At 46.5% G+C, this 13,314-nt stretch overlaps 1 protein-coding gene across 4 annotated transcripts in view; it reads right to left on the reverse strand.

Moving 5' to 3' along the window:
• Positions 1-13,314, reverse strand: part of glipr2 (GLI pathogenesis-related 2) — a 97,160-nt gene that overhangs the window by 24,170 nt on the left and 59,676 nt on the right. For all 4 annotated transcript variants that reach the window (XM_078226692.1, XM_078226689.1, XM_078226690.1 and 1 more), the window contains 3 exons: positions 7,793-8,011; positions 3,239-3,457; positions 2,083-2,160 (listed from right to left, as the gene is read on the reverse strand). In XM_078226692.1, the coding sequence (XP_078082818.1) occupies positions 2,083-2,160; positions 3,239-3,457; positions 7,793-8,011 (516 nt within the window). The remainder of the gene's footprint in view (positions 1-2,082; positions 2,161-3,238; positions 3,458-7,792; positions 8,012-13,314) is intronic.

The following is a 13,314-nucleotide window of genomic DNA, read 5'->3' on the forward strand; positions in this document are numbered from 1 at the left end:
CCGTCCATTCAGTTAGCTTGTCCAAATCCCCTTTGCATCCTTCTCACAACTTATATTCCCACTTAGTTTTCCCTTCAGCAAATATTAAAATATTACATTTGGTATTCATATCCATATCATTTATATAGATTGTGAACAGCTGGAGCCCCAGCACTGATCCTATGATACCCCACTATTAACAGCTTGTTATCCTGAGAATGACCTGTTTATTTGTTTTCTGTCGGTTCACAATGTATACCAGTATATTGGGTGGAATTCCCCCCCAAAATTCTGTGTGTTATAACAACCTGAAAATCGGGAGTGTTCCACGCTGGGGAAGCTGACTTCAAAGTGCTCTGGCGCCATTGCGCAGAGCACTCCGATCTTCCACAAACCAGGAGACCTCCTCCCACACCCATCCCCTGCCCCCCCCCCCCCCCCACCACCAACGGACACTGCAACACCCCCCCAATCATCACGGCATTATCACCCCCCCACAGCAACACGGGTTGCCGGCATCGGGCATAAGGCGCCTCTCGATGAGTCTCCTGGTAGACCCCCGACATGCTCCCCCCCCACCCTTCCGTCATGACCCCCTCCGTAGCCCACACTGCACACACCCCCTGCATGAGCCCCTTTGCAGAGCTCCCTCCTGCCGACCACCCCTCTTGTCGAGCTCTCCCCTGCTAACCACCCACCTTGCAGAGCTCCCTCCTGCCGACCACCCCTCTTGTCGAGCTCTCCCCTGCCAACCACCCACCTTGCAGAGCTTCCCCCTGCATAAGCCCCACGTTAATGTACATACTGCCCCCCCATAATAGTCCCACCCCCATTCAGGCTCTATCCCCACTCAGGCCCTACCCCCTTAGGCCCCGGCACACTATGGCATCCAACCAGAAATTGCCAGGGTGCTAAGTGGGCACTGTCAGGCTGGCGCTGCCCAATGGACACTGCCCGCCCATACCTCCACTTGGGGGGCCTTCAGTGGCCTCTGATCCCCCTAGCGTGACCATGATGCCTGGTCTCCGCTATTGCAGAGTAGTTGTGATTCTCGCCAGCGAGGGCAGAAGCATGCAGGAGGGGGGAAGCAGTCAAAGAACAAAGAACCTTACAGCACAGGAACAGGCCTTTCGGCCTTCCAAGCCTGCACCGACCATGCTGCCCGACTGAACTAAAACCCCCTACCCTTCTGGGGACCATATCCCTCTATTCCCATCCCATTCATGTATTTGTCAAGACGCCCCTTAAAAGTCACTACCGTATCCTCTTCCACTATCTTCCCCGGTAACGAGTTCCAGGCACCCACCACCCTCTGTGTAAAAATCAGTCCTGCCAAATCAGGTAAGAACTTTTAAATTGTCATTTTTATGTTAATGGTTTCATTCCAGAATGTGGAGATGCCGGCGTTGGACTGAGGTAAGCACAATAAGAAGTCTCACAACACCAGGTTAAAGTCCAACGTTGGACTTTAACCTGGTGTTGTGAGACTTCTTATTGTTCATTCCAGAAGCCAGGCGAATTGGATTTTTGGCCTCCCATGCTATCTTCCCGGCTTGCCACGCTGATCGTCCGCCGCAGCGAGCCCATAAGATCGTGCCCGTAAGGTCACGCCCGTTATCTCTAGTCCCATGTGCTCTAATTTTATTTACTAACCTCTTCTGTGGGACCTTATCAAAAGCCTTCTGAAAATCCAAATACACCACTGGTTTTCCTGTATCTATACTACAGATAACATCCTCAAAAAACTCCCAACAGGTTTATTGAATATGATTTTCTTTCCTGCTGACTCTGCCCAATCATATTTCCTTAGTGACTGGTTATCACATGCTTTATAATAGTGGTGTGATTGTAGAATTTCATCATCACAGGATGTGGTTGAGGCAAAAAGCTCAGTTGCTTTAAAACGGAAACTAGTGGAGCAAATGAGAAAAGGAATAGAAAGCTATGCTGAATGGCTGAAGTGAGATAACTGAAATAGGAGGAGACTGCTGTGGAGTAAAACACCAGCACAGACTAGTTGAGCCAAATGGCCTGTTTCCATGGTGCAGATTTGATATAATTCCATGTAATCATTATGTATATCTGGGACAATCAAAAACTTACCACAATTCTTTTGAAATCCAGGAGAGGAGAAGTCATAATTTTTAATTTCATTGTACCAGGATTCAACAGCTTCCTTTCCTGTAAACATTGAAACATTGACAGTGTAAAACACTTTACAGCATAAACACAGCAGAGTCTGGACAGGAGGTATGCCCTCAGACATCACTGCTAACAGACTACCTACAATAACGTCTTGTCATAAATTCCTATTTTAATAAACTAGTTGTAAATGAATTCCTGTTATACTAAACTTCTGTCAGGATATACTCAAGTTACAATAAATTCCAGCCACAATAAATTCCTGTTATACTAAAGTTATAAATACACTTCTGTTGTAATAAACTCTTGTCAGAATAAAATACTGCTACAATAAACTTGTTACAATAAACATTTGTTATAAAAAAACTCAATTATTAAGTATATTTGTTAAAATGAACTGTTTAAAATTAAATTCTTCCTATAATAAACTCATTACAAAAAACAACGCAGCTTCTGATGTAATTAAACTCCAAAACTTATGTTCCCATTATAATTGCTGTTATGGTTCTAATTATCCAATTTACAATTTCTTGGTAATATTCATCTGGTGAAATCTCAATTATTTTATTTTTATAGCCTTGATTTAACTTTTGCTTCTATCAGTAGATAATCTCGGAAACCCAGAAGATTCTCAAACATCTAGCACAATCTGTCAATTCTAGAAAGACAGGACAGGGCATTCCTGGAAGCAGCTCCCGCTCCCTATAGGTCACTTTGCCATAAGTATTTTGGCGAGAAAGCCAGGAATTTCAAAGCCACAGAATGAGCTCAGCCACGGGTATGTGGAACTTTAGTTATTGTGTATTAAATGTCTTCCATTCAGAGGAACTGTTCTGAGGAAAAGTGTTGATAAGGATCTTTAAATGATCTATAGAGATCATACAAAATATGGAGGGATCATACAAAATATGGATCATAATGATGGAGATTTAATGGATTTACTTTGGCAAGGTTGAGACTTTGCAGAGTCCAGGGTAGAGCAAAGTACACACTGGCTGTGAAAGGAACAAGCTTAATGGGCTAGGATCACCTTGTGATATCCAGAACCAGTGTATACTCCCGTGTGATGTTAATCACGAATCAGTGTGAGAGTGTTTCAGGCAGTGATGTTACCTACCTGTAACCTGCAGACTGCCATGGCCTTGCTGACACCAGATATTCTCCCCATATGGTGTGTCGCTGTGCTTCAACGTTTTGCAGCTTATCAGATTCTTTGCCCACTTCTCAGCCTTCACGCTGATTACCGGGTTCAGAGTTAACGGCCCTGCTCCATGCTTCGCACGATATTCATTCAGAGATTTCAGCAACTGCGCAGCAAAACTTCCCGAATCTTTACCTGAAAGAAAGGGATCTCAGTGATGTACTGTGACTGGGAATTACAGAGCCCGTAGAGTGAGGAAGCTTATCCTGTGGCAGCACAATGTCTCTCTCTGGAAAATGTGACTGTAACAGTCTCTTTACTGTTAGTGCAATGACAATCTGTGTGTGGTAACGGAGCACAAGGCTCCAGTTATTCCAACCTTTGAGAGGAATAGCCTTAATTACTTGAAAGTTGCAGATGGGGAAACAGGACCTTGTTAAACAGTTTGAGAATTTTATTGGACTGGTTTTAGGAATTTATACACTTCCTTTGGGGGCCGTGTCTTTCCAATCCCCCAAAACCATAGGATGTGTAATGAACTGAAACCTTTAGGATGATGAGATGGACATATCCCTGGAGGTTTCAGCACATGACTCCTGTCACCCCCTTGCCATTGGTTGCCAGACACATTCATCCACATGGTTCCTCACCTTTGCATGGTCAACTGGAAAATTAACAGATAGGCCATTACCCAACTGGATGATACTTGACTGTAAATCAAACAGCTATTGTCCCTAGTGCCAATATTTTTACAACTTATCTATGCCTCTATGATTTTTTTTCTCCTCGGTTGCCCATAGCAGTGACCAAGAAATCATTTTCAGTTCCTGGAGACTCCTGGCCATTCCTAGAGGGTTAGCAACTTTCCACTGGCCTTGGACAGAAATAAAAAGCATAGGAAAGATGAGGAAATACATGGGAAAGACCAGGTATGAAATTAAAATCTGTGCTAGGTTGTGTTCTGATTCTTTTTTCTCAATACTATGTGTAATCTGTGCATGGAGATGCAGAGGTTAGTCTGTAGTTTGACAAGAGAGATCATTAGAAATAAAATCCTCAGTATCTGTGTGAGATGTAGAACATCCCTAGGAGGCACATGATGTGATGTGAACCTGATTTCTTGTATTGGGACTTTTGCTTTTCCTGATATATATTAATGATCTAGATCTTGGTATGCAAGGGACAATTTCAAAGTTTGCAGATTTCACAAAACTTGGAATTATTGTAAACTGTGAAGAGGACAGGGTGGAACTTCAAAAGCACATAGACAAATTGGTGGAGTGGACAGATAGGTGACGGATGAAGTCCAATGTGGAAAAATATGAGGTGATGTATTTTGGTAGGAAGAACATGGGGACAAAATATAAAATGATGGGTAAAATTCTTAAAGGGTTGCAGGATCAGAGGGACCTGGGTGTATATGTGCATAGATCACTGAAGGTGCAGGACAGGTGGAGAGAGCAGTTAATAAAGCACATAGTATTCTGGGCTTTATTGAAAGGGGCAGAGAGTACAAGAGCAAGGAGGTTATGCTGAAGTTACGACACTAATTAGACCACAGCTGGAATATTGTGTACGGTTCTGAGTGCTATGCTATAGGAAGGATGTGAACACATTGGAGAGAGTGCAGAAGAAGTTTACAAGAATGGTTCTAGGGATGAGAAACTTCAGTTATGAGGATAGATTGGAGAGATTGGAACTGTTCTCCTTGGAGGGAAGAAGGCTAAAAGGAGATTTGATAGAGATACTCAAAATCATGAAGGGGCTGGACAGAATAGATAGAGAGAAACTATTCTCACTTGTAAAAGAATCAAGAACGAGAGGGCACAGATTTAAAGTGATTTGCAAATGTGAGAAAACTAGTAGTTCTGGTCTAGAATACACTGCGTGGAAATGGGATGGAGGCAGGTTCAATTGAGGCATTCAAGAGGGCATTAGATGATTACTTGAATAGAAACAATGTGCAGGGGTATGGCAAAAGATAGGACAATAGCACCAAGCCGTGGTACTCTTTTGGAGAGCCAGTGCAGACAGATGGACCAAATGGCCTCTTTCTGCACCCTAAACACTTGGTGATTCTGTATGTTTGTAGAAGTGTGTATGTGTCTGTGGAGTCTGTGTGTGTGGAGTCTGTGTGTGTGTGGAGTCTGTGTGTGTGGAGTCTGTGTGTGTGTGGAGTCTGTGTGTGTGTGCGTGTGGAATCTGTGTGTGTGTGGCTGCACTTCACCGTGGAAATCTGGAGCAAACTATCAGCAAGCTAAGGAATTGTTGTCGTTCAGTGAAGCCTACATGTAATATTTGGGTAGATGTACATTATTAAAAATTCACTTTGTTGTCTGACTCACGCTTGAATTTTCTTGCTTTCTCACTGCCTGTCAATTCCAAATAAAAGGATCTGGAGAATACGGGAGTGCTGTATGACTCAGTCAATTTTTAGCTGGAGAAAGTTGCGACTCATCCAAGATTGGATGGATGTCCAGGGCTGTATTTTCAATCTGGAATCAGGAACCCAACGCCCAGATCAGGCCCCGACCCTGTGCGTCAACATCAATGATGCAATGTGATTTTCAAATTCAAAGGCTCTAATTGGTCTGGAAATGAGTTTGACATCCAATTAGCGAAATCAGGAGTGGCATGGAGGTGGGATGTAGCTATCGAAGGTGATTTTAAAAGGCAAATAGCAGCCATGATTGGGCTTGCTGTTTCCTTAAGGTATGGAGCAGTCTGGAGGTCGGAGGACTAGCACTGGCCTAGACTGGAGTCTCCATGGTGGCTCCATGCTTTTGAGATTCTTCCCTTGATTTTTGATGGACACTGTCTCTGAGAGCAGAGATGTGTCCTTCCCTCAGTCTGGAAGAAGAAATTCTCCAAGAGAGACCAAAAGGCATTGACAGAGGTGAGCATCGAGGTCAGCAGCTAAGGAGGCACTAGGAAGATGTTGCTCCTGTGCAGAAAGAGATTCAATGACTTGATAAGGCCTTGAAATATGAGTAGTCAGTGACATCTGGTTCACAGGTCTCCAACAGCAGACACTAGCATGCACAGTAGCTGAGCAGACTGATTGCGCATAGTTCTCCTTGACATTGTCAGATCAAATGGCCAGTTGCATCACTGAGACTTCAGGGACTCTTGCACATGGGGAGCAACATGGCATCACTGAGGAATGCAATATCTCATGTGCAATCATGTTGGAATGAGAGGAGAGCCCTCTCATAAATCTGTCTTTTCATCTCATTGGAGTGGAGAGTGCCTAATTCCAGAGCAATGTCTCGAGCTGTTATGCTCCACACATTGACCCCAATGGAGGAGGCAGCACTTGAGTTGATGAGATGGAAGATCATGAGCTGAATCTTCAGGTGAAGGGTGTGGAGGTCACTCCTTCCACTGTGTGTGTGGCTATACAACTATTGTCATCTCTTGGGTTCTTTGTGCTGCACTGTAGGCTGGATTCTTGTTGCCATCTTCTTGTATTTCTCGTAGGGCCACACACGGAGCTGGAGCTGAATGTAATTGCCTAGTCAGCACCAGGCCCCTCAGGAGGGAGGGATGTTACAGACCCTGCACGTCACATAATTCCTCCGCATCTTCTGCGCAGTTATACTCACCTCTGATAGACTTCAATCTAGTCTAGAATGGGGAGTACTGGGTGAGCTGCATATCACAAGTTAGCAGGTGGAGGAGGATGGTGAGGATGAGTGGGCAATCCTTCTCAGAGAACAGACATACCCAAGCTCTGCTGGGTGAAGACACTGGGCCTTGGGTGTCACACATACTTTCTTGAGCATCAGAGGCATATGGGTTCCTAAATATTAGACATCTCAGAGGCATTGCAGGACACTGGGAAGACATTGGAGGAGTTTATGCAGCTTATATTCTGTGATGACTCAGTGTTTCAGCACATGAGCTCCTTCATTAAGGGAGTGGCCAAGCTCGTGAAGAGCCTTGTGCAGCACCATTCTGGGTAGGTTCAGGAGCATCATGCTGACATGCACAGAAAGAGTGAGACTCGCTGTAGCATCAGTGTCTCGGCACAGAGATGCTTGGAGTGGATGCTATATCCAGCATGCGAGGGCACAATGAAAAGCCTGAGGCAGTCAAAGAGGTTATTGAGTAGCTGAGTTTATTTCCCATTTCTCAATTGTTGATCATTAGCACTCGTGGCCCCTGCTGTGTTTATGAGAGCTGCCTCTTAAAGTGTCCCAGACTTTCCATGTGCCTCTCAATTGAAAATCTCAAACTGCTTTGCCACAATGAACTCTACAATTTGTTCATTGGAAATGTGTGGGCTGCTGGCTCCACTCCACCTTTAAAAATTGGAAGTGTCAAGATCCAGTGACGCAATCTGAGAACGTGATTTTCATGTGCACCACACTCCACCTTGCCCTTATTGGCCTTTGAAGCTCCAGTCCTGAGACTGTGTTCAGATTACTTAGGAGCTACTTGAACTTGCTCTTGGGTCACTGTTCCATTTCAAACAGTTTTCAGTTTTCTGACTGGTTATAAGGGTCTTGTAGAGAATAAAATCCATACCTGTTCCAGGTGTCTTGTTGCTCTCTCCTTGTTCTGACCCGTCCTCGCCCTCCTTCACCTTGCTGCCAACAGGCAGGACGTTTTTGGTGAAGTAGCCTGGGTTGGTGATGTTACCTGCTGGGTCAAACTGAGCCACCACAACGGTGAGACCTTTGCCATTAGATGCCAGGCCAACTCCGATCTCCTTGGTCGCTCTCCAAACTGACTGTGTGAAATGACCTGCAGAGAAACAATAATCAGGTGATTTACAAAGAGTACAGGACAGTGCGACCCACACATACAATCTACTAATATTTGTCTAGCAGCACACAATAAACAGTGCTGCCATGGATTGCTTATCTACAGCCTATTCCAGGACTTGGAAAATGAAACTACTCACTCCCAGCATGAGTATGGCATTGGAGATACCAGCAATAGCGACTTGGCTTTAACATAGAACATCATCCACAGGCACTTCATAGAGGCCTTAATAACAAACTGCAACTAACAATAAAATAAATCATCAGATCATCAATCACTTGGTCAAAGAGGTGGGGTTTGAAGAAAAGAGAGAAGTAGAAAGGCAGAGTGATTTAAGGGAGGTTAATTTCACAGCATGCAACCTTAGCAGTTAAAGATGTATTGACAGGAGGGAGACATGCACAGAATGCCAAGGTCAGTGGAATGATGTTAGGAAAACGGGAGGGGGGTGGGGGCTGAGATGGGGGGAATCATGAGGGTATTATGGGATTTGAATACAAAGATTAGAATTATAAATTTGGATTTGAACTACCAGAGGCAGTGTGTGATTTGAAGCGAATTAAACATTGCCTCATCCAAATTTGTGTCTGGGCTTTGCGGTTGGCGGCAGCTCAGCCCCGGGTGACATTAGAGTGAGGGTTGGAAGGAAGTTTATAATGTGCATGTTAGGAAGAACAAGTCCAAGAAAAGGAGTTAGCTTCACAAAGTGGAGCTCATGCTTCGCTCCACTCTCTTGCCCCTCTCAATCTTTCCTTTGGCCTCACTTTCTTTTTATTATAAAATGTAGCCATGGTCAAGAAAATGAAACACATTACTCATCCTTGAGTGCCGTCATATCCTGCTGGCTTGATTAAGGATGTGTGTCTCACCTGTCCAAAAGGTTACCAGCACCGGGAATCATTACAGATCAATGAATTCATAACTGGGGGGTGAACAAGACATGGTGAATGTGAAGGATAGGATAGATAGGAAAGATATCAGAGTTTTGGAATTTTACAAAGGATGAAAGATGAGAGATAAATCATGAGGGCACTGGAATATTCAAGCCTGGAAATGACAAAAACATAGATAAAGAGTTTCAGCAATAAATGGCCTGAGGCATGGTATGAAAGTGAGCTTGTAATGGCTCTGCTTGGGGTCAAATAGATGGTGAGGTTGCACAATCATCCCCTTCCCCCCTTAGTGGCAAGCCACTTTGCCCACCTTTGAACGTTGGAACCTCATTGGAATATATTTGCATCTCATTGACTGGCCCATAGGCCGGAACCATACCCCACCCATCAAAAACCCTGTCCACAGTGGTGTAATATAACAATGATGTGAAGTACAACTGGCTTCAAAAGTTGTGCACCTGGCAACATTGGCTATTTGGGTTGCAGCACGGTGTTCCAAAAGATATTCGTAAGTCACCAATAACAAGGTCTTGCGCTGTATCTGAGCAGAGGTGATAGGCGGGATTGCCAGAGACTACGGGCATAGCGTGTTCTGCAAATTCCACATGCTTTATTATACCTAGACTTTCAAGGCACCCTAGTTCAGTTTCCATCTTCTTCAGCATTGAGTATGGGACAGATCTTACTCTAAAATACCGAGGCGTAGTGTCGGGGTTAATGTAGATCTTGGCCTTGGCCCTTTTATTTTTCCCCAGCCCTCTTGAAAAGCTCCAAGGTATCTACTAATAACTTTGTACAGACCCCTACGCCTAGCCGGAAGACCTCCAGCCAGTTCAGCCGGATCTGCTGGAGCCAATCTCTCCCCATAAGGCTCAATCTGTGCCCCCAAACAACGAGTGGGAGATGGGCTGGTTGCTGTCTGTAAGCTACTAGGGACGTTGTGGTACCTTTTATTTGTAAAGGTTCTCCAGTGTAGGTGGCTAGTCTGACCTTCATATCTTCAAACCTCAGGAGTTGGATGTCCGATTGGAGATTGGCTTATATATCTGTTCTCCGATAATGGAGACTGCATATTCAAGGGATGGACATTCACCAGTAATTTTACCATTATTGGGGCAACTTTTGTTGTGATGATATGATTCAGCTGCAACGTCCCTGTCTGGAAGAAGGGATGTCTGCATGGTACAGTCAGGTACTGGCCTCGGCCTTTTCATTAGGCAGCATGAGCTTGCCTGTTCCTTAAACTTTGCCTTGGCTGTGTTCTTTGACAATTCATTGTGTTTTGTATGCATGGGTTCGAATCCCATCCATGTCGCCAATGTAGCAATTCAGCCAAATGCCAGTTTCTCCTCACCAAACAACCTTTATTGTGCAGCAAACAGAAGGGCTGTGCCAGTGGCTTACATCTAGACAATCTACACATTGAGACGTACCACAACGATCTGGGTTGAGGAGCAGGTTTAAAAATCCCCACTTCTGATTGGGTGGGCCTCCACTCGTTCAATAAGGAAGCTCGTACTCCATGAAGCCCATGGGAACATCTATTGATGCCCCCCGTGGCCTTTGTGGTCATCATAACAGAGCTTAACAACTTTAGAATGTGACCCCTGATGCGCGATATAACACACGAGAGGCTGGATGTACTCGGGAAATAAAGGCTTTTATTGCCAACAATAACAGAGCTACCATATACAGTATACGATCCCAGACTAAAGGGTCACCAGGCAGAGCAGTGACCTTTATACCTGTCCCAGGAGGCGGAGCCTACTGGGGTGTACCATAAGGACTATAATAACAGGTAGAACAGCCCAACCCTAACCCCAACAGTAACATATATACAGACTCATAGTACTGGCCAGACCATGGCTCAGCACTACCTGGTGGGAACCAACAATGGTTCACTACATTGACCCCTCCTTTGAAAACAAAGGCCGGCGGGGTACAAAACACAGAACAATTGTTCATCTGTCTATAAGTTCAAACGGTCTGGGGGACCGCACCGTCGCTGTGACCTCCTCAACACCGGCGATGACACCGGTTCAGGCAATCGCGGTGACGTTCTCTCCAAGGCGGTGTCCAGCGACCCCTCCAGTGCCTCACGGGCCGGTAGACCCTGAGGTGATGACAATCCGCTGAACTCGGGCATGCCTTGAAGTGGCGACCATCTCCTGGACTCAGGCAAGCTGTACACGGGAGTAAGAGGGTTAAGTGGTGGTCCCGATACTGCCCGTGCCGTGTCAGGAGGGGAAATAATGGTTGGGGGGTCCCTAACAGTAGGTGTGGGAGCGACAGGGGTTTCCAAGCCCCCTGCTGGCGCCAGATCTCGAATCGAGACCGTGTCCTCTCGCCCGTCAGGATATGCCACGTAGGCATACTGAGGGTTGGCGTGGAGGAGATGGACCTGTTCAACCAAAGGGTCGGACTTGCGGATCCTAACATGTCGCCGCAGGAGGACAGGTCCTGAGTATGTCAACCAAGACAGTAATGAGGTCCCAGAGGAAGACTTCCGAGGGAATGAAAACATTCTCTCATGTGGAGTAGCGTTGGTTGCCGTACACAGGAGTGAGCGTATGGAGTGGAGCACATCAGGGAGTACCTCTTGCCAACGGGAGACTGGAAGACCTTTAGACCTCAACGCCAGTAAGACAGCCTTCCAGACTGTAGCATTCTCTCGTTCGACCTGTCCGTTACCCCTTGGGTTGTAGCTCGTGGTTCTACTAGAGGCAATCCCATATGAGAGCAGGTATTGCCTCAAGTCATCGCTCATGAACGACGAGCCCCTATCGCTGTGGGTGTAACAGGGGTAACCGAACAGGGTGAAAAGATCACGAAATACCTTGATAACCGTGGCAACGGTCATATCAGAACAGGGAATGACAAAAGGGAATTGTGAGTACTCATCAATCACATTGAGGAAGTACACGTTCCGATCTGTCGAGGGAAGGGGGCCCTTAAAGTCCACACTCAGTCTTTCGAAGGGACGAGTGGCCTTAATTAGGTGTGCCCTGTCAGGTTGGTAGAAGTGCGGTTTGCATTCCGCGCATACCCGGCAGCTTCTGGTTATGGACCTGACATCCTCCACCGAGCAGGGTAGATTCCGGGCTTTTATGAAGTGGAAGAGCCGAGTGACCCCCGGATGGCAGAGGTCATTGTGGAGAGCCTGCAATCGATTCTCCTGCATACTAGCGCATGTTCCACGTGACAGGGCATCCGAGGGCTCGTTGAGCTTCCCTGGACGATACATGATATCATAATTGTAGGTGGAGAGTTCGACCTCAAGATCTTATCATTCTTGATCTTACCCCGTAACGTGTTGTTGAACATGAACGCCACGGACCGCTGGTCCGTAAGCAGAGTGAACCGTTTTCCCGCCAAGTAATGGCGCCAATGCCGAACGGCCTCCATAATGGCCTGGGCCTCCTTTTCCACCGCCGAATGTCGAATTTCAGGGCCTTGGAGGGTGCGAGAGAAAAAGGCGACGGGCCTGCCCGCCTGGTTAAGTGTGGCGGCCAGGGCGAAATCAGATGCATCACTCTCCACCTGGAAGGAGATGGACTCATCGATAGCGTGCATCGTGGCTTTCGCGATGTCGGCTTTTATTCTTGCAAAGGCTAAGCGAGCCTCTGTTGCGAGGGGAAAAGAGGTAGACTTGATGAGCGGACGGGCTTTGTCTGCGTAATTGGGAACCCATTGTGCGTAGTATGAGAAGAAGCCTAAACATCTTCTCAGTGCTTTGACGCTAGTGGGCAGGGGAAGTTCGAGGAGAGGACGCATACGGTCTGGATCAGGGCCAAGGACCCCGTTTTCCACCACGTATCCGAGGATAGCTCGGCGGCGCGTACGAAATACATACTTCTCCCTGTTGTAGGTCAGATTCAGGCGAGATGCAGTGCGTAAGAATCTAAGAAGGTTGGCATCGTGGTCCTGCTGGTCATGGCCGCAGATGGTGACGTTATCCAGGTACGGGAAGGTAGCCCGCAGTCCGTTCTGGTCCACCATTCGGTCCATAGCACGCTGGAAGACCGAGACTCCATTCGTGACACCAAAAGGAACCCTTAAAAAATGGTACAGGCGACCATCCGCCTCAAAGGCCGTGTATTGTCGGTCCTCTGGGCGAATGGGGAGCTGGTGGTAAGCAGATTTTAAGTCGATGGTGGAGAACACCCGGTACTGCGCAATCTGATTGACCACGTCAGATATGCGCGGGAGGGGATACGCATCCAGCTGCGTGTATCTATTAATGGTCTTACTATAGTCTATGACCATCCGGGGTTTGTTCCCATTCTTAACCACCACGACTTGCGCTCTCCAAGGACTAGCGCTAGGTTGGATGATCCCTTCCTTGAGGAGCCGCTGAACTTCAGATCGAATGAAGATCCGATCCTCAGC

Source organism: Mustelus asterias, chromosome 13 (assembly GCF_964213995.1).
Source record: "Mustelus asterias chromosome 13, sMusAst1.hap1.1, whole genome shotgun sequence".
In the NCBI taxonomy this organism is placed as follows: domain Eukaryota; kingdom Metazoa; phylum Chordata; class Chondrichthyes; order Carcharhiniformes; family Triakidae; genus Mustelus; species Mustelus asterias.